Source organism: Schizosaccharomyces osmophilus, chromosome 1 (genome assembly GCF_027921745.1).
Source record: "Schizosaccharomyces osmophilus chromosome 1, complete sequence".
Classification (NCBI taxonomy): Eukaryota; Fungi; Ascomycota; class Schizosaccharomycetes; order Schizosaccharomycetales; family Schizosaccharomycetaceae; genus Schizosaccharomyces; species Schizosaccharomyces osmophilus.
This window is the reverse complement of record NC_079238.1, coordinates 475,266-498,937: the sequence shown is the minus strand read 5'-3', so window position 1 is coordinate 498,937 and position 23,672 is coordinate 475,266. Positions and strand designations below refer to the sequence as shown.

Genomic DNA, 23,672 nt, shown 5'->3' with positions numbered 1-23,672 from the left:
AATGGCAAAAATTGTAACATTTCTTTTTCTTTTTCTTTCTTTTTTTAGTTTCAAGCTACTTTAAAGTTGCTTCATGTCCTCAAAATTATTGTCTCGGGTTCGATGTAAATATTTGCGGAACAAAATCATAGAGCCCTCTAGTTTGCTTTCAAACTTCCAAGGTCACCAGACGATTGGCTGGTCAGGATTTACTGGAGTTGATTATCCTTTGCAGTCATTAGAGCCAGTGATCAACGAGGTCAGATCAAATGGATCATTTGCTAGACCCGTGTTTGATTTACGAGTATGCTCGTCTGGAGGTACAGTTACAGAATTGGCTTTGTCTGAACTAGGTATGGTCCGCAGCAGATCGCCTTACCAAGTAAGCAAATCAATCAACAAAGGTCTAAACAATGGAAAGATCGATTTTCATGATCACTCCCTTATAGATTTCGCGGAGCAGCTGACATCTGGACATCTGGGTGCAAAGGATGGAAAGCCTCAGTCTTTGAATATAGCAATTGTAGAAGCTACAGAGATCACAGAAGAAGGAGATCTCGTTCCAGGAGCTTCGGTAGGTGTGACACCTGAACTTATCCAAGCAGCTGAAAAGGTAATTGTCGAAATGAATACCAATAGTCCTTCGCTTCAGGGAATCCATGACTTATACGTACCTACTTCGCCTCCCTACCGAAGACCGCTGAACGTCTGTACTTCTAAAGACAGAATTGGAAAAACGGCAATTCCTCTGGATCCTAGGAAGGTTGTGGGAATCGTTGAGGGATCTCATGGGAAATTTCCAACTCGTACAGAGCCAGGAAATAGCTCTACCAAATCAATTTCGCATCATATTATAGACTTCTTTAAGCACGAAACTCATCGGGGAAGGCTTCCAAATAATTTACATCCAATCCAATCTGGCATCGGTGCCATTGCAAACTCCGTTGTCGAAGGGCTTGGTAATTCTTCTTTCCGAAATCTTCAAGTTTGGACTGAAGTTTTACAAGATGCGTTTTTGGATTTGCTAAAGTCAGGCACTGTTCAGTACGCATCGTCCATGTCTCTTCGTTTCTCACCCCAAGAACTGGAAAACTTTTACAGAGAGTGGGACTTTTACAAAGAACGAGTGACTCTCCGTCCTCAAGCAATCACCAATAGCCCAGAGATAATTCGACGTTTGGGATGCATTTCGCTGAATACCCCTGTGGAAGTGGACTTGTACGGGCATGTGAACAGTACCTGTGTAATGGGAAGTCGGATGCTCAACGGCATTGGAGGTTCTGGAGATTTTATGAGAAATGCAAAGCTTAGCATTATGCACACTCCCTCTGTAAGACCGTCCAAGACAGATCCAACCGGTATCTCTACCATAGTTCCTAAAGTGACACACGTCGATCATACAGAACATGATATTGATATTGTCGTCACGGAACAAGGGTTAGCAGACCTTCGTGGTCTCTCCCCGAGAGAAAGAGCAATAAAAGTCATCAAAAATTGTGCTCATCCTGTTTACCGTCCCATCCTGATGGATTATTTTACTTTGGCAGAATCTGCTTGTCTAAAAAGAAAGATGGGGCACGAGCCCGTCCTTTTGGATAAAGCATTTAATATGCATACGTCTTTTCTTGAAAAAGGAAGCATGAAGGTTTCATCTTGGTAAGCGTGTCGGCGACCTGGGAATTCCCCTGCAATGATCTTTGTTGACATGCACGGTTCATTATGATACAATTCGCTTTGATCAAAAGAAATTGAACAAGAATAGAGGAAAATATCAAAAGCTTAGATTTCATGGTCCATGAAATATTAGAATGATTTGCTTTCTTTGCCATCTTTAAGAATGCCGTAGCATGGTTGAGTACATGAATGACCAAAATTAATAAAACTTATAATCTTCTTTATGCTTTTTGGTTCTCTCATTCAGTTTGAGTAATTTAGGGTGTCCTTCCAAGTACATTTCTTGTTTTTGTTGGAAGGCCCTTGTGTTTATTATTGAAAAATTTTATATATGATCGATATTCAAATTAATTAGAATATTTAATGAATTTACCTACGTTTCCTTGCTTCTGAACATTAATCTTCATATTACGATTTGCTAAATGTTCACGAAATTTTACTAATACCCATACACTACCGAACGAAACACTTTAGCGTATGTTCTCTTAGATTTTAAGAATTAGATTCATTGGAATCTCAATTGTAGAGAATAAAACAATTGCAAACTCACAGATGGACGGCGTCGAAAAACCCAAGAAAGCTTGTGACTTTTGCCGGAGGAAAAAGATTCGATGTAATCGTGAGCTTCCCAGGTGTCAAAATTGTTTGGTCTACAATGAAGTATGTCACTATTCAAAGAGACTGAAGCGGTATAGTCTCAAAATGAAAAATGATGCACAAGCGAAGACTCGGCTGCCTTCACTTGAATCGGAGGATAGTCCTAGTTACGATGTTAGCGCATCTCCTGATACAAAGGATAATTATTCACTTCATGTTCGCCTTCGAAATGTTGAGGATAAGCTGGACAGGTTGTTGAACCTTGCTGAGGATTCTTATAAGCCGCCTAGTAGATTCCGAACTCGGGATTTTCCCTCATTGATATCCCAAATTCGAGACGCTAGCTCATTAGTTGATAATAAATTACAGGAATATTCCAAGCTATTCAAATTATCTCCTTCAGATACAAATATTGATGACTTGTTTGCTCATTCTTTCCCTAGTTGGGATAAGGACTTTCCTGATGTACCTGAGCATGAATGGGCTGTTGCTCGCATTCAGTGGTACTTTCGCTATATTAACTGTTGGTGGCCGATATTTTACGAAAATGACTTTATGGCCGAACTACACAAATTATATGTGGATCCAAACCACACAAAGGGTGTATGGTTGGTATCGTTTTATGCTATACTTGCGTTGGCGGTTTCGAGAAGCAAAATGGAAGATGATCAAAAGGTTGCTGAATCCTTTTTCTGTGCATCCTGGTATTTAATTCAGAAGCCTGGATTTTTTTTGATACCTCACGTGGAAAAGATTCAAGCACTTGTCATTATGATTCAGTTCACTGCTCATTTATCACTTTTTACGTTGTGTAAAGCCCTTTGTGGTCAAGCATGTCTAATGATTCGAGATTTGAATTTACATCGCGCTAGCTCAACTTTGAAGGTGCCCAAAAGGTCTGCCGAACTTTATCGGCGAATATTTTGGGTTTGCTATGTTTTCGAGATAACGACTTCTTTAGTCTTTGGCACTCCTTCTGTTTTAAGTGATATGGACATTGACTGCGGGTATCCCGACACCAACAAAGAGCCTTTATATCCAAACATATATCATGGGGATATTATTTTCATTGCAGAAATTTCATTGACAATTTTGAAGAATGAAATTCGCTCCAAGCTTTATAGTAGTAATACACCTTCTGTTGAGGGTACACGTCTGAAGGTAATTTGGACTATCTTTGAAAAGATGCAACATTGGCAAAGTTCTTTACCTTTGGGAATCCGAAACTATTTTGAGAGTCTAAGCAAGAATGAGAACATCTTCTTTACTCTAAATAGCGATGATCAGAGACTTTTTTCAGCGTGTATAGAAATCTATCTTTCATATTGCAACACCGTCATATTTCTGCAAAGGTTGAACGATACTGAAGAAGGTTCCAGTATTTGCTTAGAAACGGCTCGGAAAGCTGTTGATGTTCTCAAGAACTTTTTCGTGGTGCTAGATCCTATTTCCAAAAACGTTTGCTACCTTTGGATATTTCTCTATAATCCCTTTACCCCTTTCATAACATTGTTTTCTAGCACAGTGAGCGGAAAGGAAAATAATCCTGATCAACTCCTAGAAGATTTAAACCGTATGTATGCCGTCTATAAGTTTTTTCTTAAAATGCGAGACCTCAATGGACAATTAGCTGAGAAGCTCGCTTCAGTTACTGAGAATTTTATTCATGCCGCTGAGCATTATATTGCGTTACAACCTGCGTTTACTGCGGATGCTTTCGAGTTGACCAATTTCTTGATTTAACTTATTTATTTATTTATTTGTCTTTTGACTTCGGATGGGATATCTGTACATAATACTTGGGGTTTTACTATTATTTTATTTTTTTGGAGTTTACATGTGGTTATTTTTTTTAGTTACTATAAGCACGAGTTGTATGAAATTAAATAACTTGCAATTGTTTGGCTAATTTCGCCTAAATATACCGTACCATGCGTCGCTGAAAATAACAACAATATGCATAAACAGTAAAAGAATAGAATAGAGAGGATTAATTTAAACTTTTATAAGCGTATATCAAATGGGTATAGACATTAAGAAATGAGCATAAAAACGTAAATACACAAACAAGTCTTAAGTTCAAAAGAAGAAAGAAAGAAGAAAAAAGAAAAAAGAAAAAAGATTAGTAATAGGGCTCTTCATCGCTTTCAGTTGTTTTCACCGGTCCCTGAAAGAATGTCTTACCTCCATATTTAGGGAAATAATAATATACAATACAAACTAGGCAAAGAAATACGAAAACAACGATAGCCCAGTTCATTTCCATTTGGTTTGGATGTTCGTAGCTTGGGAAAAACAACATTATAGCTATAAACCATAGCCAAGCAACCGAATAAATTGCTAGCGGTTTACTAAACTTTCCACAATAGAATTTACCAGTTGCAAAGTTAGTAAAAAGGCTAAAATAAAGTACGTACCTGGTTTAAGGCGATCAAATAAAATTCTTGCCAAAAAAGGTAAGGAATAAACAACAAACAGAGCAATGATAGCCAAGTTAAAAACGGAAGAGATCGCTGCTTCATTCACCAACATAAGCAAGCCAATCAAGATAGCGTATATGTCCACCCCGATGATTGCATTAATCGGGACACCTTTTGAAGTGATTTTTGAAAGATATTTACTAGCTGGAAGGCCACCATCTCTGGAAAAGGCAAAGACTTCTCTTGTTGCTCCGACACACTAAAACGTTAGAAGATGAGAAAAGGGCTGGGTGAAAGGTTTGCAAGGCAAAGACTATCGACGTACCAAACAAGAGCAGTTTAAGCAAAGAGCAACGATCAAAACAGAAGATACCCCAAGACAACCATTAACTCCCAGGTTGTTTAACAAAACTTGTATGACGGGCTCTCCTGTAGTACTATTCATAATGGCTTCAAAGTCAAACCCCATGGTAGCGCAAATGGTAACCATAACGCAAAAACCCAAAACCAAAGCTGCCGATAAACTAGATATAAGAGCAATTGGGGCGGCCACAGAAGGATTTGTAGCTTCCTCAGCAACGGTAGCGCATGACTCAAACCCCGAAACAACCCATACTGGAGTGGTAAAAGACATGATGAATGCCCAGCCCGTGTTTTTCCAGCTTGAGTAATTATGAAAATTGGTAAAGATGTAACTGGCGCTCGTCCGGGTATGGGAATTAGAGGAAGCTGCAAGACTGATGATAATGATCAAGGCGGTGGAAATCTGGAAAAACACACAAAACTTGTTGAAATGGGCTAGGTAATTTGTCGGCATAGCAATGAGGAAAGAACAAGCGATACTGAAAGCAATATAGATACCATACTGTTCATACTTTGTAGGGGAAAAACCAGAATTCCCAACGGAAATGGTAGCTATCAGAAGAGAAGAAGCAGCATAGACGGTGGAAGCGAAGCCGGTACCATAAGCAAGCATACTCACATAACCCAATAGCCAACTAAGGAATGCTCGGTACTTTTTGGGAGAAAGTTTGGCTATCCAGTAATATAAGCTACCGGAAGTAGGCATTGAGGAGGCTAGTTCACTCATAGAAATGGCAACGGGAAGCAAGCAAAAACATCCCAAGAACCAAGACCAGACCATACCGCCAGAACCACAATTCATGGCGAATATGAGGGAGCCAGAAATGGAGGGGCTTGAGAGAAAAGGGTTAGAAAGGAGAAAGAAGACAAGATAGATACGTACCAAAGGCCCATTGCACCGAAAGACTGACCAAAGACACTCAAGTAAGAGAATTTACGTTGGAAGACGGGTTTGTAGCCCAGGCTCATAAGCATTTTATCATCATCAGCCAAAGCAACTGATTCTCCAAGCTCGACGTCTTTTAATCCAGGACTATTGACAGAGACCGCTTCCTTGGTGACTTCAACCGCCGGGACCTTTTGGTCTTTTTCGAGGAGGGAAGTCATCGTTAATTGGAATTCTAATCTTTGAACGAAAGCAACACCTGGCTAGCTCAAATAATATCCAAAGGATATAAGAAAAGACACGTTCCACTGATTTCGACAAACTCAAGTCTTAACCTGACTTGTTTATAGATTGGAATTGACAAATCAAGGTTTAAAAGTCAATCAAGTGAAACCTGTTTTAGAACGTCAAAGAAACCTCCTACTTTTATCCCTTATATAGTTATCTACTTACAAGCAAGCACACTTGATAAAGTCTCAAGACAGATATTTGATACCGAAGTTTTCGTCCTTTGTTGGTAGTCAAATGTAGAGGCATAAAAGCAGGCCGTAATAACCTTTACCATTTCATTGTTGACATGGTTATCCATTCTAACATCTAACGTCGATTTTTGTTATTTCTTTGTCTTATGATATTTATCTAAAGATGTAATAGTGTTTGTTTGCGTGGAACTATGTAACAAAATACGCCGAAAAGGTGGGATTTACGGTGAAAGGCACCGTGGATGTTTGGTGGTGATAATCATGAATTCCACGGAGGTAATATCGAGGATGAATGCGGGTAGATTAATGGGGAAATGAAAGGATAAAATGAAATAGAATCCTGAAAACGAACATAGAATATACTATAAAGCAACTGTTTTCCAAAATTGGTCGTTGGTTGAATTGTAGAGTGGAAGAAAGAACAAAAGATGATAACTGCAATTCTAAGAAGCTTTTTGTACGTTGTAACACTTCATTTAGGAGTTGCGAATGCTAAAAAGTTTGGTGGTTCGAATGAACAAAAACCATTTTATTCCTTAGCGGAGGAATACTATAATTACGACGATGATGATGCATATATACCCAAAGTCCAAACGTTGTATTCAGGAATTACTACTTTTGGACATCTGCCTTCTCCAAATTGCTTGGCTAGTCGTGGCATTGATTATGACATTGCATTCGTAGGCGCACCTTTTGACATGGGGACTAGCTATCGACCTGGAGCTCGCTTTGGACCCAGCGGTATCCGGGAAGGATCACGCCGTCTCGGTCCTGCACTGTACAATGTCCCGCTAGACGTGTATCCCTTTCAATCATGGGCAAAAGTTGTAGACTGTGGAGATGTGCCCATGACGAACTATCATATCCCGAATGCCATGGATGAATTGGAAGAAGGCTATTATCACTTGCTTGCTAGGAAGCCCACCTCCTTTACGGATCATGAAGGTTACGCCGGAAATGGGACTGTGCTGCCACGTCTTTTAACCATGGGTGGAGACCACACCATCGTACTTCCCATCCTTCGAGCTTTAAGTCGCGTTTACGACAGGCCTATTTCGGTCATTCACTTTGATAGCCATTTGGATACATGGAAACCAGGTGTACTTGGAGACGGTATCGATAACGATGGCCTCAATCACGGAACATACTTCTACTGGGCTAGTAAGGAAGGTGTACTGAGCAAGGATGCAAACATTCATGCCGGAATCCGTAGTCCCCTTTCTGGCTTGAAGGACTATGAGGATGATGCGAGCTGTGGATTCCAAGTCATTGAGGCTCGTGAAATTGACAAAATTGGTGTAGAGGGTATCGTAAAGAAAATCCGCGATCGCGTTCAAGATAATTTGGTGTATCTGTCAATTGACATTGATACATTAGATCCTGCTTATGCTCCTGCCACAGGAACACCGGAAATTGCTGGATGGTCTTCTCGTGAGTTCACGGAAATCATTCGTGGATTGGATGGGCTAAACTTCGTTGGCGCTGATATCGTAGAAGTTTCTCCTTCCTACGATGTTGCCGATTTGACTACGATGACTGCTGCGAATATCTTTTACGATATTGTTGGCCTGTTTGTAAAGACTCCTCTTGTTCAATCCGCGGAAAACCTTTACTAAAGCACGTTTGGCCATGTAGGTTTTTTGATTTATGAATATTTTATGAATCTGATGTTATATATATTTACCAACACGAGTTTTCACAAGATAATAAATCGATTTTGTTTACCCAGAAAGAAAAACGTTTTAGCAGAGTTCAAGAATTATGGGCCAGTTTTATGCAAAGAGCGAAAAAATAAATAAATAAAAATTATCTTTAGAAAGCACAACTACAAAGTCTCAGAACGTTTGAGTTTTGAGAGCTTGGAATTCACTTTCACATAGTCAGGTAGCTTTGCAGTCTTCCAAAGATACCAAGCGGCGACTGACCGATATGGAGCGCAAATTTCACTTTGCTCTAAAACATATTTTTTGGTAGGTACGCTTTTTAAGTTGTGTAAATATCTAAATCCATTCCGGATGATCAGGTCATCTGCTGGCATGATATCTGGTCGATTGAGTGAAAAAATTAGTAGCATCTCCACCGTCCATCGACCAATTCCTTTAATTTTTGTCAATTGTTCGACTAATTCATCATCCGATAGTGCCTCTGCTGCTTTTCTTGACGGTACGATTCCAGTAAGAGTTGCTTCTGCAATGCTTCGTATGGTTTCGGCCTTTCTAGCAGAAAATCCACAAGATCGTAAAGTCTCGGATTCTATTTCTAATATCTTTTGAGGAGAAGGGAAGTGGCCATCGGTTCCTAACTTTCTGAACCTTTCATATATAGTGTCGGCTGCTTTTTTGTGCAACTGCTGGCCCGCAACTGCTTGAATCAATTCTTCGTAGGGCTCTTTGGACGGATGTTTTAATACAGGTCGATAGTCGCCCACTAATTGAACCAATCGCTCCCAACGCTTGTCAATTTGGGATAAAAATGTTCCTGCTTCTGTAGCAGATTTAAGCACCTTCTTTTCTGTTTCCTGACTTGAGTCGAAACTCATTGGTTTAATTCTTCAATCTAGATCCAGTTGAACTAGTCGATGTTCTTGTTAATTGCTGGTAATGTTTCAAACAGTGAAATTGAGATGGAAAGCCTCGAGTGGCGAAATTCCTCAGTACATGTCTTTTCAATGTTGCTTAAATTCCATACTGTTGCTTTCAGAATTTCAAATCGTAGTATGCTAGCTGGGAATAAAATATGAATAGAATAGGTTGATTTTGGTTCTGCTGGAAGATACTACTTGCAACGACGGTTTAGTTTCATAATTAGAAAACCATTACAATTAATTGTTTCTAAATATAGCGTAACCTTTTTGAAATTTCATCTTGGCTTTCGGTTGCGATTCATCGATCAGTAAAGTACGATTCAGCAACGCTATACAACAGTACTTGGTTATTGTAGCCCATTACATGGATGACACTTTCAGTAAAATCCATATTTATATGATCTATGTCATTAAATTAAACGTTTAAGTATACAACAGCTAGAAAAGACGTTAGAGATGCTTTAATACTTCGACAAGGTGTTCAATAAGCCATTCCAAAGCTCCGGGTTCGGATGACTCTCCTACGTTGTGAGTAGCACCAGGAATGACCCCGCTGAAATCGCTATTAGAAGTCTGTGGACGAATGGCTTGTCTAAATCTCTGGACAACCTCTTCACGGTTGACATCCTTTGCGAGAAATTCGTCTTTCCCAGACATAAACAAAGCAAGACGACTGTAATTATGAGTTCCAGTAATTGGTTTGATACTGCCAAATGTTTTGGCAAAGTCATCAGAGGTCAAGTCGGTAGAGAAAAAGTCATCGCGACCACGAACAGATACTAAATCCATGAACCGATTTGCAGATACAGGGGTATCACCCATTACATGAGCAATCTTGCTTCTAGGCAAAACATCATCTCCAAGACCCTTATCAATGTAATCCTTTTTTACCCAAGCAAGTAATTCGTGTGTCTTGTCAACGCCGATCGTATTGTAGCAACCTTCACGATCAGACACCGAAGCCTGGGCAATTGCAGCAGCTAAATGGTTGTCAAGAGAAGATTGAGAGAGATAATAAAGGACATTCTGAGAACCCGTGGAATGGCCCATCAAAACGATTTTCCTGGAGTTGTAGTCAGCGCCGCCGAGATGAGCAAAAAATTCAACAGCATTATGTAAATCCTCGTCGTCACGAACAAGACTTCCTGTTCCCCATCCAATGTAAGACGACTGGGTGTGGACTTGAATAACACTCCAGCCAAGTTGATCAAGAGGTTCTACCAATTTTGGAACGTAGGGAACCGTTACTAAACCGTCGCCAAGTCCACCAACAAAAAGAAGTAAAGGACGGTCTTTGCAGGAAGAGGCCGTTTTTCCACTAGAGCTAACGAATTCAAAACCAACGAGTTTAGGGGTATATTGATGAAGAATTCCAGGAAAAGAAGAGAGATGAACAGGAGTATTGGAACCCATTTTCAGCAAAAAGAATATTAATAGTAATAAACTTTTTAAAATAAAAGAGAAGTAATAAAATTTATACAGCAGCAGGGGAAACCCGAAAAAAGTGTTAACGAAAGAGGTTTACGAAAATTGGGTATGTTGTTTTAGAGAACATCGAATCTTCATGAAAGGATATGGGACGCGATTAGAAAATGACTCGGAAAACTAAAATTGAGCATATTTACACATCTTTGAAAATTTGGGTATTAAATGTCTGCAGCAAAAGCTTTTGACGCAACAGCAGGGAAGAGCAGTTTTTGGTACAAAAGGGAATGAAAGCCACAAAGGTACAGTGATCTTTGTTATTCCCTTTTATTTCTTTTTTTTTTGGCCGCGGTTTTTTTGTGAATGGCTTGATATTTTTAGTTATAAACCCAATAATCACAAACAATTATTTGAAAAACGTAGAGTTAAATTGAATAATAAATTTCTTTTAAGTTGATTTTGGTTCAAGCTGAAAACATGGAAGATTTGAAACTAAAAGTCATCGAATCGAAGACTTATGAGAAGAGTTTGAACTTTTACACTCTTTGTGGATTACCGCTAGCAGATGGATAGTTTATTTGAAAAAAATAAAACGATTCGAAAACAGTATTCGAATCGTTTATACGTCCTTTTGGTAATTTAACGATATTTCAAGAAAAGGTCTACGCATGTAAACAAATATCATAATGAAAGTTTACTACGATTTTGTAAAACAAGGAAATAGAGACATCTATTCAAAATATAAAAAAAGGAAATAATTTATTAAAACACTTACTCTTAAATGCACGAAAGAATTGGTATTAAGTCTTCGTAAGGAAGCCTGGGGACCATGCAGACAAATGTATGATGTAGTGTTTTTAAAGTTAGAAATTTCGGCTCTTTTTTGTCGCAGGTTTTCGATCCAAAATTTCCGGTACTGTTTCACAAGAAAGAGAGCTGGAAGTAAAACAGATATGGTCCTTTCCATTCTGACGGTTTATTTACATTACTCTGAAAATTTAATACCATTACGCGTATTTGGGTTAGGGTTCTCATGTGGCATATCAAATTTAATGGGCGACTCATAACCTGTCTTCCACCAGTGACTAGAAAATAACATTAAAAAAATATGGTTGCGTTCACACCTGAAGAGGTCCGCAATTTGATGGACAAGCCATCGAACGTCCGTAACATGTCAGTGATTGCTCACGTCGATCACGGCAAGTCTACGTTGACTGATTCTTTGGTTCAAAAAGCCGGTATTATTTCTGCTGCTAAGGCCGGTGATGCTCGTTTCATGGATACCCGTGCTGATGAGCAAGAGCGTGGTGTTACCATCAAGTCTACTGCCATTTCTTTGTTTGCTGAAATGAATGACAGTGACATAAAGGATGTTAAGGAACCCACTACTCACCCTGACTTTTTGGTCAACTTGATCGACTCTCCTGGTCACGTTGACTTTTCTTCAGAGGTTACTGCTGCTCTTCGTGTCACTGACGGTGCTTTGGTTGTCGTTGATACCATCGAAGGTGTTTGTGTCCAAACTGAAACCGTCCTTCGCCAAGCTTTGGGTGAACGTATCAAGCCCGTTGTCGTTGTCAACAAGGTTGATCGTGCTTTGCTTGAACTCCAAATTTCTAAGGAAGAACTTTATCAAAATTTTGCTCGTGTCGTTGAATCCGTCAACGTCGTTATCTCTACCTACTACGACAAGGTCCTTGGTGACTGCCAAGTTTTCCCCGACCAAGGTACTGTCGCTTTCGGTTCCGGTCTTCACGGTTGGGCTTTCACCATTCGTCAATTTGCCAACCGTTATGCCAAGAAATTCGGTATTGACCGTAACAAGATGATGACTCGTCTCTGGGGTGAAAGCTACTTCAACCCTAAAACCAAGAAGTGGTCCAAGTCTGCCGTTGATGCTGATGGTAATGAAAACCAACGTGCCTTCAACATGTTCATCTTGGACCCCATTTACCGTATCTTCGATGCCGTCATGAACGGCCGTAAGGACGAAGTTTTTGCCCTCTTGACCAAGCTCGAGGTCAACCTCAAGCCCGATGAGAAGGAACTCGACGGTAAGGCTCTCTTGAAGGTCGTCATGCGTAAGTTCTTGCCTGCTGCTAACGCTCTTTTGGAAATGATTGTCATTCACCTTCCCTCTCCCAAGGTGGCTCAACAATACCGTTGTGAGACCTTGTATGAAGGTCCCATGGATGATGAGTGTGCTCTTGGTATTCGCAACTGTGATCCTAAGGCTCCTCTTATGGTCTACGTTTCTAAGATGGTTCCCACCTCTGAACGTGGTCGTTTCTACGCCTTTGGTCGTATCTTCTCTGGTACTGTCCGTTCCGGTATGAAGGTCCGTATCCAAGGTCCTAACTACACCCCCGGTAGAAAGGAAGACCTTTTCATCAAGGCCATCCAACGTACCGTTTTGATGATGGGTTCTAAGATTGACCCCATTGAAGACTGCCCTGCCGGTAACGTTATTGGTTTGGTCGGTATTGACCAATTCTTGGTTAAGTCTGGTACCTTAACCACATCTGAAGTTGCTCACAACATGAAGGTCATGAAGTTCTCTGTTTCTCCTGTCGTCCAAGTCGCTGTCGAAGTCAAGAACGGTAATGACTTGCCTAAGCTCGTTGAGGGTCTTAAGCGTCTTTCCAAGTCTGACCCTTGTGTCATGTGCAGCACCTCCGAATCTGGTGAACACATTGTCGCTGGTGCTGGTGAGTTGCACTTGGAAATCTGCTTGAATGACTTGCAACAATCTCATGCTGGTATTCCTCTTAAGATTTCTCCTCCTGTTGTCTCCTACCGTGAGTCTGTTGGCGAGCCTTCCAGCTTGACTGCCTTGTCCAAGTCTCCCAACAAGCACAACCGTATTTTCATGACCGCTGAGCCTATGAGTGAAGAACTCTCTATGGCCATTGAGACTGGTAAGATCAACCCTCGTGATGACTTTAAGGCTCGTGCTCGTGTCATGGCTGACGAATACGGCTGGGATGTTACCGATGCCCGTAAGATCTGGTGCTTCGGTCCCGAAACCACTGGTGCTAACCTTGTTGTTGATCAAACCAAGGCTGTTTCTTACTTGAACGAAATCAAGGACTCCGTTGTTGCTGCCTTCCAATGGGCTACTAAGGAAGGTCCCATTTTCGAAGAGAACTTGCGTTCTTGCCGCTACAACATTCTTGATGTTGTATTGCACGCTGATGCTATTCACCGTGGTGGTGGTCAAATCATTCCTACTGCTCGTCGTGTAGTCTATGCTTCTACCCTTTTGGCTCAACCTGTTATCCAAGAACCTGTTTTCTTGGTTGAAATCCAAGTTTCTGAAGGTGCTATGGGTGGTATCTACTCTGTCCTTAACAAGAAGCGTGGTCAAGTATTCGCTGAAGAACAACGTGTTGGTACTCCCTTGTACAACATCAAGGCCTACCTTCCTGTCAATGAGTCCTTCGGTTTCACTGGTGAGCTTCGTCAAGCTACTGGTGGCCAAGCTTTCCCTCAATTGGTGTTTGACCACTGGTCTCCTATGAATGGTGATCCTACTGATCCCACTTCCAAGCCTGGTCTTATTGTTACTGAATCTCGTAAGCGTAAGGGTCTTAAGGAAGCTGTTCCTGAATATACTGAATATTATGATCGTCTTTAAATTATCTAGTTTTGGGCTTAACTTAAGTGAATAAATTTTGTGCATTTTAATTATTTCGAAAGCAGTAGTAGATCATAAATTTATTTTCACGTGCGGTAGGTTTCAAGCAGCTTTCTGTTAAAATAAACGCCATGGTATAAATTAGTTATTTAAAAAACAAGAAAGGACTTGAAAAAGGGTAATCATGTTTTGGAAAATTATGGTGTTGTAAGGTATGCTATCTTGCCTATGGGATATGCACCTCAGCATGGCTGAAAGCAGTCTGTATCGAACCAACTAGTAGTTTCTTTGTAATTAGCTGGTAATTACTTATCCTAACCCATTATTTTTTGTAAAACAAGCCCTTTTTTTTGTGTTTTTAAAGAATATATTCAGTGATATTAAATTTACCTTATAATCTCGTGAAGTCTTCATATTTTTTGGAGCTGAGTAAAAATGAGCTCCCAAGCAGACTCACGAGAAAATGAGTCTCAGATTAATAAAACTACTGAGTCTCAAACGATGAGCGTTCCTTCTAGTGGTGCCGGAGGGAAAACGAACGTTTCTGTCGAAAAGCAACCATCTACTGAACCCGAACACTCTAATATGAATTCGCAAAGTGAAGGGATTAAGGAAGTTCATGTACAAGGTACTGATGGAGCGAATGAATCTCTAAAAGTGCCTGAGTCCATGAAAGCTCCGGTATCTGATGAGAACGCTAAAGAAGAGCTTCAAGCCACAAAGCCGGTGAAGGATGGAATAGCGAAAAGCAAGTACGACAGGGACTTATTGTTAGAAAAAAATGACCGCCTTGTCAGTTTTTGCAAGAAGTATATCCCTGGGTTGAAATCAGAGCAAATTGATCTTGGATTAAGGTGGAAAGAAATCTTTATTCAATATTCTTCTGATTCACGCTTGGTTTTTTTGACTGGTTTTTTATCGTTTTTATTCGGCTATCTTCGATTTGGGTTTTTAAGTCTATTCGTTGTTATGACTATTTGCATTCAGTATCATAGGATTAGTACTCGTCGTGTACGTATGAGCTTTCGTGATGATTACACCAGATATCTTGCTGTACGAAGATTGGAAAGTAACCCAGAGAGTGTATCATGGTTAAATGCTTTCTTGCAACAATTCTGGTACATTTTTGAGCCTACTTTGAGCAGTACAGTCATTGAAATTGCCGATCAAGTTTTGTCCGAAAACGTCCCTAATTTCCTTGATTCAATGGTTTTATCGACTTTTACTCTTGGTACAAAATCTCCTCGTATTGAGTACGTTCGCTCCTACCCAAAGACTGAAGAAGATGTAATAATGATGGATTGGAAGGTTTCATTCGTTCCTGAGGATTTGAGTGATTTAACTGGCCGTGAAATTGCTTCCCGAGTCAATCCAAAAATCGCTTTGGATATAAAAATTGGTAAGAGTGTTGCTAGTGCAAAAATGCCTGTTCTCGTCGAAAATATCTCTTTTTCTGGACATCTTCGCGTAAAGGTTAAACTTATTGATGAATTTCCTCATGCAAAGACTGTGGGAATTACCTTCGTAGAGAAGCCTGCTTTCTCTTATGTACTTAAACCTATTGGAGGTGATAAGCTAGGATTTGACATCAACAATATTCCAGGACTCACTTCTTTTATCAACGATCAAGTTCACGATAATTTAGGACCCATGATGTATAGTCCTAATGTATTCGAATTGGATATTCAGTCAATGGTAGGTTCTTCTAATCTCAAAGTTGCCATTGGTGCTGTTGAAATTCGTCTAAGGCGATGTGAATCACTAAAGGGTGATGTTCTCGGTTCCATTGATCCATATGTTGTAATTAAAAACTCCTTTGGAAAGAAAATTGGCATCTCTAAAACTGTTCAGAACACTACTTCCCCGACTTTTAATGAAACGTTTTATGCTATTATCAACTCATTTGCTGAGAACTTAATTCTTGAAGTTTACGACTTTAACGACCTTCGCAAGGATAAATTGATTGGTACTGCTACAGTTGCTCTTTCAGTTTTGGAAGCCATGCCTGCTTTTAATGATGTTAAAGCTCCTATCACTTTGAGTAATAAAGAGCGAGGAACATTAATCTTTGATTCCAAGTTCTATCCCACGATTGATGTCGGAGAAGAAGATTCTGCAAAAATTGAAGGACCTGGTATTGTGCAATTCACTGCTCATCAATGTAAGGATCTAAGTAAGGACCCTTCAAAGCGTCACACTGCATATGCCAATTTAGTCATTAATGATAAAATTATGCATACTACTCGCAAAATTAAGAAAAATAACAACCCTTCATGGGAAGAGTTCTGCGGTACCGTTGTTCCTAAGGGTGAAAAGGGGATGGTTGGTATTCAGGTATTTACCGACGAAAACAGTCGTCCTGCTGGTACTGTTAATATGAGTCTTCAAGAATTGGTAACTGCTACTCAGAAGGGCTTAGGCTGGTTCCAGTTCCCAACCGCTACTGGTGGACGAGTTCGATTATCAGCCACATGGAAGCCTGTCGAATTGTCTGTTGGTGACCCTGGTTCCCTTGCTGTTGCTGTTCCTATTGGTGTTATGCGTATTCACATTAATTCATGCAGTAGTTTGCATTCGAAACTCCCCGGTAAAAAGTGCGATGCTTATGTCCGTGCTCTTTCATACAGCATGGAACAAGGTCGAACAGTGGTAATAAAGGATAGCTTGAATCCTTCCTGGGATGAACATGTTTATGTTCCCGTCATGACGAAGCATGACACTTGTCAGCTTCAAGTTATGCAATATGAATCCCATGGTGATGATACCGTTATTGGTACCCTCTCTGTTCCCGTGTCCAAATTCGTTCACCAAAGTGAAAACGGTACATTCCTTGAATACCATGAACCTAGTGAGCTTACCAATAATTTGATTTCGTCACGCGGTGTACAAGGCAAATCCACCATTAAATATCGATATGACTTTTATCCTTTGGCTTCTGTTCCCGGATTAGCACCTAAAGAACCTTCATCAGTCATAACCCCACCTGCAGTCGATGCTGGCGAAGAAACTTCGGGCGTTCAACCTGAGGCTGAAAAGGATTCTCTTGCAAAGAAACAACCTACCCTGCCTTCTCAACTTTTATCGCCTCCTGAAGTCACCAACGAATGTCTAAAGTATGAGTCTGGCTTTATGTCTTGGGATGTAATTTCAAGCCAGCTCTCAGGTAAATACAAACTGGCAATTTTCCTTGATGATCTTCCTCACCACGTTTATATGTCCCCTGTTCTTAATGGTCCCAATGGCAATGGTATCCATGAATTTGGTCGCACATTTATCAGACAGCTTCAATTTTCCCAATGCTCTTTCAAACTTTTAGACGGTACAAAGGTTGTCAGCTCTCAAATTTGTTCTACCAAAAAGTTGATAACCGAGGGTTCTTCCAAGCTTTTCAGATTAAGTTTTGACAAAGGTGGTTCGTTCTTAATAGCTTTCCGGTTTACACCGGTGGTTTTAAAATTGGACGAAAAGGAAAAGTATGAAAATATGGGTAAAATGACGGTAGACGTACTTAATGCTACCGATCTCGCTAGCGCTGATTCCAATGGAAAGTCCGATCCTTTTGTTATATTTGAGCTCCAAGACGAGGAAGTGTTCCGTACGAAGATTATTAAGAAAAACCTTAATCCTGTTTTCAATGAAGGATTTGAGGTTGAGCTTCCCTGCAAACAAACAAGTAAATTTGTTGCTAGAGTTTTTGATAGTGACTTTGGAAACCAAAATGATCCTTTAGGAAGCTGTGTTATTGATTTGTATAAGCTTCAGCAACATGAATATACTAGCTTTGAGTTGCCTCTTGACAGTAATCAAGGAACCTTAAACTTGAGAATTCACCTTGAACCTCGATGGGTCTTACGTTCCAAACGTGCAGGCAACTCTTCTTTCGCTGAGGATTTATTGGGACAAACAGCTCAATTAATGGCTATGCCATTAGAGGGTATATCTTCTCTTGGAGAAGCTGCTTTTGGTGGAATCAATGCTGCAGTTGACGGAGTTACATCTGTCGCCAATTTAACTAACAAAATGCGCAAAGGATTCTCCCGTGGCCTTAAGAAAGACAAGTAATATCTTTATTTAATCTGCAACATACTGAGATATGATAGCTTTGCTTATATCTAACTATTTTAGCTTAATTTTTCTCTTTTTTTTTTTTTTTTGATTGCTGCACCAGAAAGCTACTATACATAACTTGACTTGAACTCAATATTATCATTATCAGTAAAAATATAACTTGATGGATGCCAGATAATAAGGAATCACTTGGAAGCGATTCCACATACGGATCAAATTAGCAGATGTTAAACAGATTAAGATTTGAATAGTGAACTGACAAATATATGAATCCATAAAAGTATAAGCATACAGAGATGAAGAAAAATATTGAGAAAGACACAGTGAGCTATAAGCTAAAAGACTGAATTCGGTACTTTCAAGGATATATACAGGATAAGATATGTCACGTTTCGCAGCTGTTTCCAAAAAAAAAAAAAAAAAAAAAAGAAAAAAGAGATGCGGCCTTTGTTTTTTTCTTGGCTATCACATAAAGGAGCCTATAATATTTTAAAAAAAGGTTTTATAACGTCTATAAGACTCCCAAGTAATCTTCTTTCATGGTAGCAATCGCAAACTACAAAAGAGGTTAATAAATACAGCAACAAACATCGTGAGAGACGTACAATTTCAGTAGCATCAGTTCTAGTACCGACGATTTTTAATCGAACGTTAGATCCTCGTTCAATGACCTGATCTTCACCAGAATAATTTGGAGGATTGGCAGCAGGATCAAATCTCATATCTGGAGGTACAAGATGCGACGACACAAATACACTCAAAGGACCAATATCGGCAAAAAAGCCCATTTTATTTACGGTGGTAACCACGGCGTCTACCACTTCACCTCTGAATGGTCTCCATAAAACCGCTCGATATTTTACCTCAAACTCAGCATAACCTTGACCTGGGACTACGCGTCCTTTGTCGATATTTATAGTATTGCTGTCAAGTACACATATAATATAACCATATTGTCCAGAACACGTTCCTTCAACGTCTGCCAAAAGCTTTGCTTTTAGGTAGTCCTGCATCCGAGGGCCAAAGTAGCTGGGATGTAACGTGATTGTAAGAGAAAGCTCTTTTAGGAAGAAAGGCATATCTTCAATAATCTATTTATCTAATTTCAAAAGCGCAAACTCCCTGGAAACACTTACTTACTGGGTTGTTACTTATTCAGTGAAATTGATCAATAATGCTTTCAATTCTGTAGGGCCACCAAACCAATCATCAAAAGTTAATCATAAAAGTTACTATACACGTATGAATATCACAATTACAAGCCCTTCTGAGTGTTTTCTTGAAGAACTCGAGAAGATGCTCTCGAATCGTGCTGTTGTCTCCATTACTTCCATATGATAATGAATTAAGTAATAATATTTTCATAAAGAGTAATATTACCAAATGATTTTTTGAAATAAAAATTGAAAACTCGACGATAACAGGATATAGATTTTTTTGCTTTGCTCAGATTTAACTTTGAATAGTTTTACAATGAAAATCATGCTCTACTTCAAAGAGATCAAATGAAAGGTCTATTTTTATTATTAGTATAGAAGCATAAAATCTTTTCATGAATATTACTGGTATATAAATGAAATGCAGTAGAAATAAAGCAAACAAGCTTCTAATGTAATCGTAAAGATGTAATAATTTGTTCTCAAGTAATGAAACATGAAAGCCATGCATTCCTGGGAATAGATTTATCTTCTTTTAATAGTCTTTTTATACATGCTCCATGGACGATCAAGCAGTAGCCTTATTCTTGTGTTGTTTAATCTCGCAAAACAATATCTTTAGGCTTGTTGTCACGGAAGTATTTCTTCATAACTTCTTCAATGACCCAGCAGGCTCCATAGTCAAGTACCATAGTATACAGTAATTGCATTTGGAAATTGAAAGGAAGTTTTACAAGTTGCAATTTGGAATTGAGTTCGGGTATAAACTCTGTAACACCAGCTATAGCAACAAATGCAGTTCCCAAAAGTCCATAATACATGCCTTTGTTTTCACTTAAAGCTTCTCGGAAAGGACGTCCTTGATAGTTGATTGCAAAGGTGGAAACTTGTTGAATCAACTGCAGAAGGTAAATTGCACTGTTAAGCAACGAAGGACTGAAGCTTTCTTCCAAATCAACTTTATCCAAAGGATTCTCATAAACATACACACACCTTGTAATATAAATCAGTGTAATAACATGGACAATAAATTGTGCCAATACAGATCCAATAATGTACGTGTTGAATATACGGTGTTGAGGTCTCTCTTTTGAAAGAGTCTCCATAGGCTTCGCCCGTGAAACGCAGTAAAAACAAACAGACATAAGCATACCGGAGATGGTATACTGAGTATCACCGAATTTAATGCCATCCAAGTGCAAAACGGAAAGAGAGTAAGCAGTAATCAAACAATTCAATGCCAAAATTTTGTGCAATTGAACAAGTGCAACCAGAGTGCAACGTCCTTGACGAACGATGTTAATGACAGAATTAGTCACGGCTAATTTGGATGTAATTGGAGCAGCAACAGAAGCATCACCCAATTTAATCTTCGGCGCATCATCGTCTGAAGCCTCTGCCATTGTGTCAAACATTTTGTTTGCTAAATTGGCACGTTTTTCGGCAGAGCGTTCGGTTTCCGTTAGTCCAGTATCACCTTCTTTCTTTACCTTCAAGTCATCCAAATATTTAGTTAAATTTTCTTGAGTCTTTTCGCGGTGAGGATTGTTAGGTCCGGCGGGAAATGCATGGCACAAGGCTGGAGGAACAGGAGGAGGAGGAAGATTGAACCGTTTGGAAAGGTTTATTTGCTTCTCGTAAACCGACATCAAATTGTTCATTCGAGCCCGCTCCTGCATCTGCAACATGTCTTCTTCTGATGCATTTAATAACGCGATACCGACATGAGATTGCTTGAGAGCACCAACGTCGTTGGTTCCATCACCACACATCAGAGTAACATAACCGCTATCTTTCAAAGTAGCAATCATAAGTTCCTTTTGAGCCGGTGAAACACGAGCATACACCCAAGCATGTGTCAACACAGACAGCAACACAGCAGGATCTTCAATCTCGGAAAGAGCACGGCCAGTGACACAAAGATCATACATTTTATATAAAGAAGCATCCAATTTCTTCGTGCAATCCATAGGCAGAGTGACAGTATCATCAGTACTCTTCCATTCCATGCTTCCTTTAGAGGTTTCATTAGCGTCTAACACTAAAGTAGGTTTTTCGACAATACCGACTTGTTCGGCAACATAGACTGCAGTCAAGGGGTTATCACCAGTAATCATCATGCATCTGTGAGAAGAGTTATTCAACATTTGAATGGTGCCCTTAGCATCATCCTTCAAAGGAGAGCTAAATACCAGGAAACCCGCAAATTCCAAGCTAGATTCTATTTCTTCGCGCGTCAAATCGGTTACCTTACTTTCTGACACAAAGTTCTTGAAGTGCTTGCAGGCAAGAGCCAAAACACGAGATCCTTTACGACCATATTCTTTGTATATCTTTTCATAATCTTTTGGGACGTTCTTCAACATAGTAGCAATGACTTCTGGTGCACCTTTTACAGATACAAATGTCCTTTGGTTACCACCAGCGACACGTACATTGGACACAGAGGACTGACGTTTCAAGGCAGACGAAAATTGGAAGTTACGAGTAATTTGAACCTTTCCTTTATGGAAAACAGAAGATTCAGGAGGGATAACAACGTTGTTCTTACTTACTGACCAGCCCAAAGCTTCAACAGTAGCTTTCTCCATCGGATCACCCACGGTCTTAGCAGGCTCGCCCTCTTGTTCAAGCAACACTAGTGTATGAGCAGTAGCGATAGCCAATTCAGTTTCAATAGGGATACTATTTAAAGTTTCAAGGCGAGAAGGATCTTCTTTGTTTAAACCAGAAATGCCCTGAACAACCATATGCTCCTCTGTTAAAGTACCAGTTTTATCAAAACAGCAAATGTCCACATGTCCTGCTACAGGAATACGGAAAGGTTCAGTACAGTAAATGTAATACTTGGATAATGCAGCTAATGATGCATTCACCGCTAAAGAAAGTTCCATAGGAAGTTCAGAAGGGACGACAGAGGTAATAATCATAATGCAATCCAACATTAGCTTGTAGCGGCTTCTGTCAGTTTGGCTACCAATATGCCATACATAAGCAGAAGCAGCGATAGCGAACACCATCAAAAACAGTATGAAGTAAAGCTTTTCCCAGTTATTTTCGGTAACCTTTTCGGAGGAAAACACCATTGTACGCACAAGAGAACCTTGACTTGTTTCAAAACCAGTACGAAGTACAATAGCAGGTACGCCACCATCAGGAGTTTTGATTTTTGAGAACGGAGAAGGTGTAACTTGAAGAATTCGGGTACCACCATTCAAAACAGCATTTCTGTCAATATCACCGAAATCTACTACAGCCTCCTCTGGGCGTAATTCAATAGATTCTTTAACCAAGGGGGTAGACTCTCCAGATAGCATGGCTTCATTGACTACGCAGGTTCCGGAAATTAAAAGTAAGTCGCAAGGGAGTCCAAGATCTTCTTTGGTGTGTACGATGGATACAATGTCGTTGGGTAAAAGATCCTCAGTTAAGACAGGCATCCATTTCTTGTTACGGTATACTTGAACATCATACGTCTGAATACTCATGGTACGGAATTCAACCAAAGTACGCTGACGTTGCCAGACAACAGAACATTCAAGAGCCACGATCATAAACATTGAGAAAAGGGAAAACTTCCAGTATTCATCTAAGCACCATAGAACGCAACAAAAAATTTGAAAAACAAAAAAAGGAGCAACTGCGTGCTCCTTGAATAAGGTAGTAAATGAAGGAATAGGAATATCAAAGACGTTTCTACCATAGTGACACTTGTACATATCCTCTTGGGCTGAATTTAAACCAGAGCTATTCTTAAAATCGCTGATTGTAAGAGAAGAATCCATAGGAAATGTTACATTGGTAAAATGTTTATTCTCGTCTTTAAAAAGATAGCGCTTTTTCTGGAAAACAAATGAGTATTGAACGCGTTGGCCATCGGGAAGAACCGTTTTTTCAATTGGTTCCACACTGCTGCTGTCTCCAGATTTGCTAGGGACCACCATTATGTGTGTAGCATCATCTATAGAGTTGCTCTTTCTGCATGTCAAAAGGCAATACATATGCGTATTCCATTCGCCGATTAGCCAAACTAATACATTTAATGTTCCAGAAGCAATGTAGGTTAAATAACGAACTTCATCGGAAAATAGATGATTCTTGTAAACGTATGCAATGTAAGGATAAACGAACAAGGCAAACGGCCAAATGTACAAATGACACAGTGTGGGGAGCTTTATATAAAGCTGCCCAGACTTAATGTCTGGACTACTCACCAAACTAGAATCTCCCATGAGAAATTCTCTAATTTATTCACTGAACCAATTCACTTGTTTAGTTGGTGAATTGTTCTTAGAAGGTAGTGTTGAATTGTCAGATAAGAATTTAGCCATAATTTTTGATAGTATTATATTATCTTCGCCATCTATTAATAACGGGGAAATGAACCTTCAAATCAAGTG

The 23,672-nt window shown here is 39.7% G+C and overlaps 11 protein-coding genes across 11 annotated transcripts; 5 read left to right on the top strand and 6 right to left on the bottom strand.

The window, feature by feature from the left end:
• Window positions 1-73: 73 nt before the first annotated feature.
• SOMG_00227 (Acetyl-CoA hydrolase/transferase, C-terminal domain superfamily) lies at window positions 74-1,639 on the top strand (the record flags this gene model as incomplete). The annotated part of the gene is made up of 1 exon (XM_056179023.1): window positions 74-1,639. One exon carries the CDS (start codon window positions 74-76, stop codon window positions 1,637-1,639), a length of 1,566 nt encoding a protein of 521 aa, XP_056037161.1.
• A 566-nt stretch (window positions 1,640-2,205) lies between these two features.
• On the top strand, window positions 2,206-3,993 carry toe3 (DNA-binding transcription factor; the record flags this gene model as incomplete). The annotated part of the gene is made up of 1 exon (XM_056179022.1): window positions 2,206-3,993. One exon carries the CDS (start codon window positions 2,206-2,208, stop codon window positions 3,991-3,993), a length of 1,788 nt encoding a protein of 595 aa, XP_056037162.1.
• A 597-nt stretch (window positions 3,994-4,590) lies between these two features.
• Window positions 4,591-6,140, bottom strand: SOMG_00225 (amino acid transmembrane transporter; the record flags this gene model as incomplete). Its single annotated transcript, XM_056179021.1, has 3 exons — window positions 4,591-4,929; window positions 4,996-5,866; window positions 5,917-6,140. 3 exons carry the CDS (start codon window positions 6,138-6,140, stop codon window positions 4,591-4,593), a joined length of 1,434 nt encoding a protein of 477 aa, XP_056037159.1.
• Window positions 6,141-6,829: 689 nt separating this feature from the next.
• On the top strand, window positions 6,830-8,017 carry SOMG_00224 (agmatinase; the record flags this gene model as incomplete). Its single annotated transcript, XM_056179020.1, has 1 exon — window positions 6,830-8,017. The coding sequence occupies one exon, from the start codon at window positions 6,830-6,832 to the stop codon at window positions 8,015-8,017; it is 1,188 nt and encodes a 395-aa protein (XP_056037160.1).
• A 209-nt stretch (window positions 8,018-8,226) lies between these two features.
• On the bottom strand, window positions 8,227-8,940 carry mag1 (DNA-3-methyladenine glycosylase Mag1; the record flags this gene model as incomplete). The annotated part of the gene is made up of 1 exon (XM_056179019.1): window positions 8,227-8,940. The coding sequence occupies one exon, from the start codon at window positions 8,938-8,940 to the stop codon at window positions 8,227-8,229; it is 714 nt and encodes a 237-aa protein (XP_056037157.1).
• Window positions 8,941-9,435: 495 nt separating this feature from the next.
• On the bottom strand, window positions 9,436-10,398 carry SOMG_00222 (Alpha/Beta hydrolase fold, DUF1749 family protein; the record flags this gene model as incomplete). The annotated part of the gene is made up of 1 exon (XM_056179018.1): window positions 9,436-10,398. The coding sequence occupies one exon, from the start codon at window positions 10,396-10,398 to the stop codon at window positions 9,436-9,438; it is 963 nt and encodes a 320-aa protein (XP_056037158.1).
• A 709-nt stretch (window positions 10,399-11,107) lies between these two features.
• SOMG_00221 (uncharacterized protein) lies at window positions 11,108-11,377 on the bottom strand (the record flags this gene model as incomplete). Its single annotated transcript, XM_056179017.1, has 2 exons — window positions 11,108-11,140; window positions 11,186-11,377. 2 exons carry the CDS (start codon window positions 11,375-11,377, stop codon window positions 11,108-11,110), a joined length of 225 nt encoding a protein of 74 aa, XP_056037155.1.
• Window positions 11,378-11,518: 141 nt separating this feature from the next.
• Window positions 11,519-14,047, top strand: eft201 (translation elongation factor 2 (EF-2) Eft2,A; the record flags this gene model as incomplete). The annotated part of the gene is made up of 1 exon (XM_056179016.1): window positions 11,519-14,047. The coding sequence occupies one exon, from the start codon at window positions 11,519-11,521 to the stop codon at window positions 14,045-14,047; it is 2,529 nt and encodes an 842-aa protein (XP_056037156.1).
• A 435-nt stretch (window positions 14,048-14,482) lies between these two features.
• On the top strand, window positions 14,483-18,109 carry tcb3 (tricalbin, C2 domain protein (phospholipid binding) ER-plasma membrane tethering protein Tcb3; the record flags this gene model as incomplete). The annotated part of the gene is made up of 1 exon (XM_056179015.1): window positions 14,483-18,109. One exon carries the CDS (start codon window positions 14,483-14,485, stop codon window positions 18,107-18,109), a length of 3,627 nt encoding a protein of 1,208 aa, XP_056034797.1.
• Window positions 18,110-18,626: 517 nt separating this feature from the next.
• Window positions 18,627-19,194, bottom strand: rpb7 (DNA-directed RNA polymerase complex II subunit Rpb7; the record flags this gene model as incomplete). Its single annotated transcript, XM_056179014.1, has 2 exons — window positions 18,627-18,671; window positions 18,721-19,194. The coding sequence occupies 2 exons, from the start codon at window positions 19,192-19,194 to the stop codon at window positions 18,627-18,629; spliced, it is 519 nt and encodes a 172-aa protein (XP_056034796.1).
• A 674-nt stretch (window positions 19,195-19,868) lies between these two features.
• On the bottom strand, window positions 19,869-23,504 carry cta4 (P-type ATPase family V, transmembrane protein dislocase/calcium transporting ATPase Cta4; the record flags this gene model as incomplete). Its single annotated transcript, XM_056179013.1, has 1 exon — window positions 19,869-23,504. The coding sequence occupies one exon, from the start codon at window positions 23,502-23,504 to the stop codon at window positions 19,869-19,871; it is 3,636 nt and encodes a 1,211-aa protein (XP_056034792.1).
• Between the last annotated feature and the right edge of the window lie 168 nt (window positions 23,505-23,672).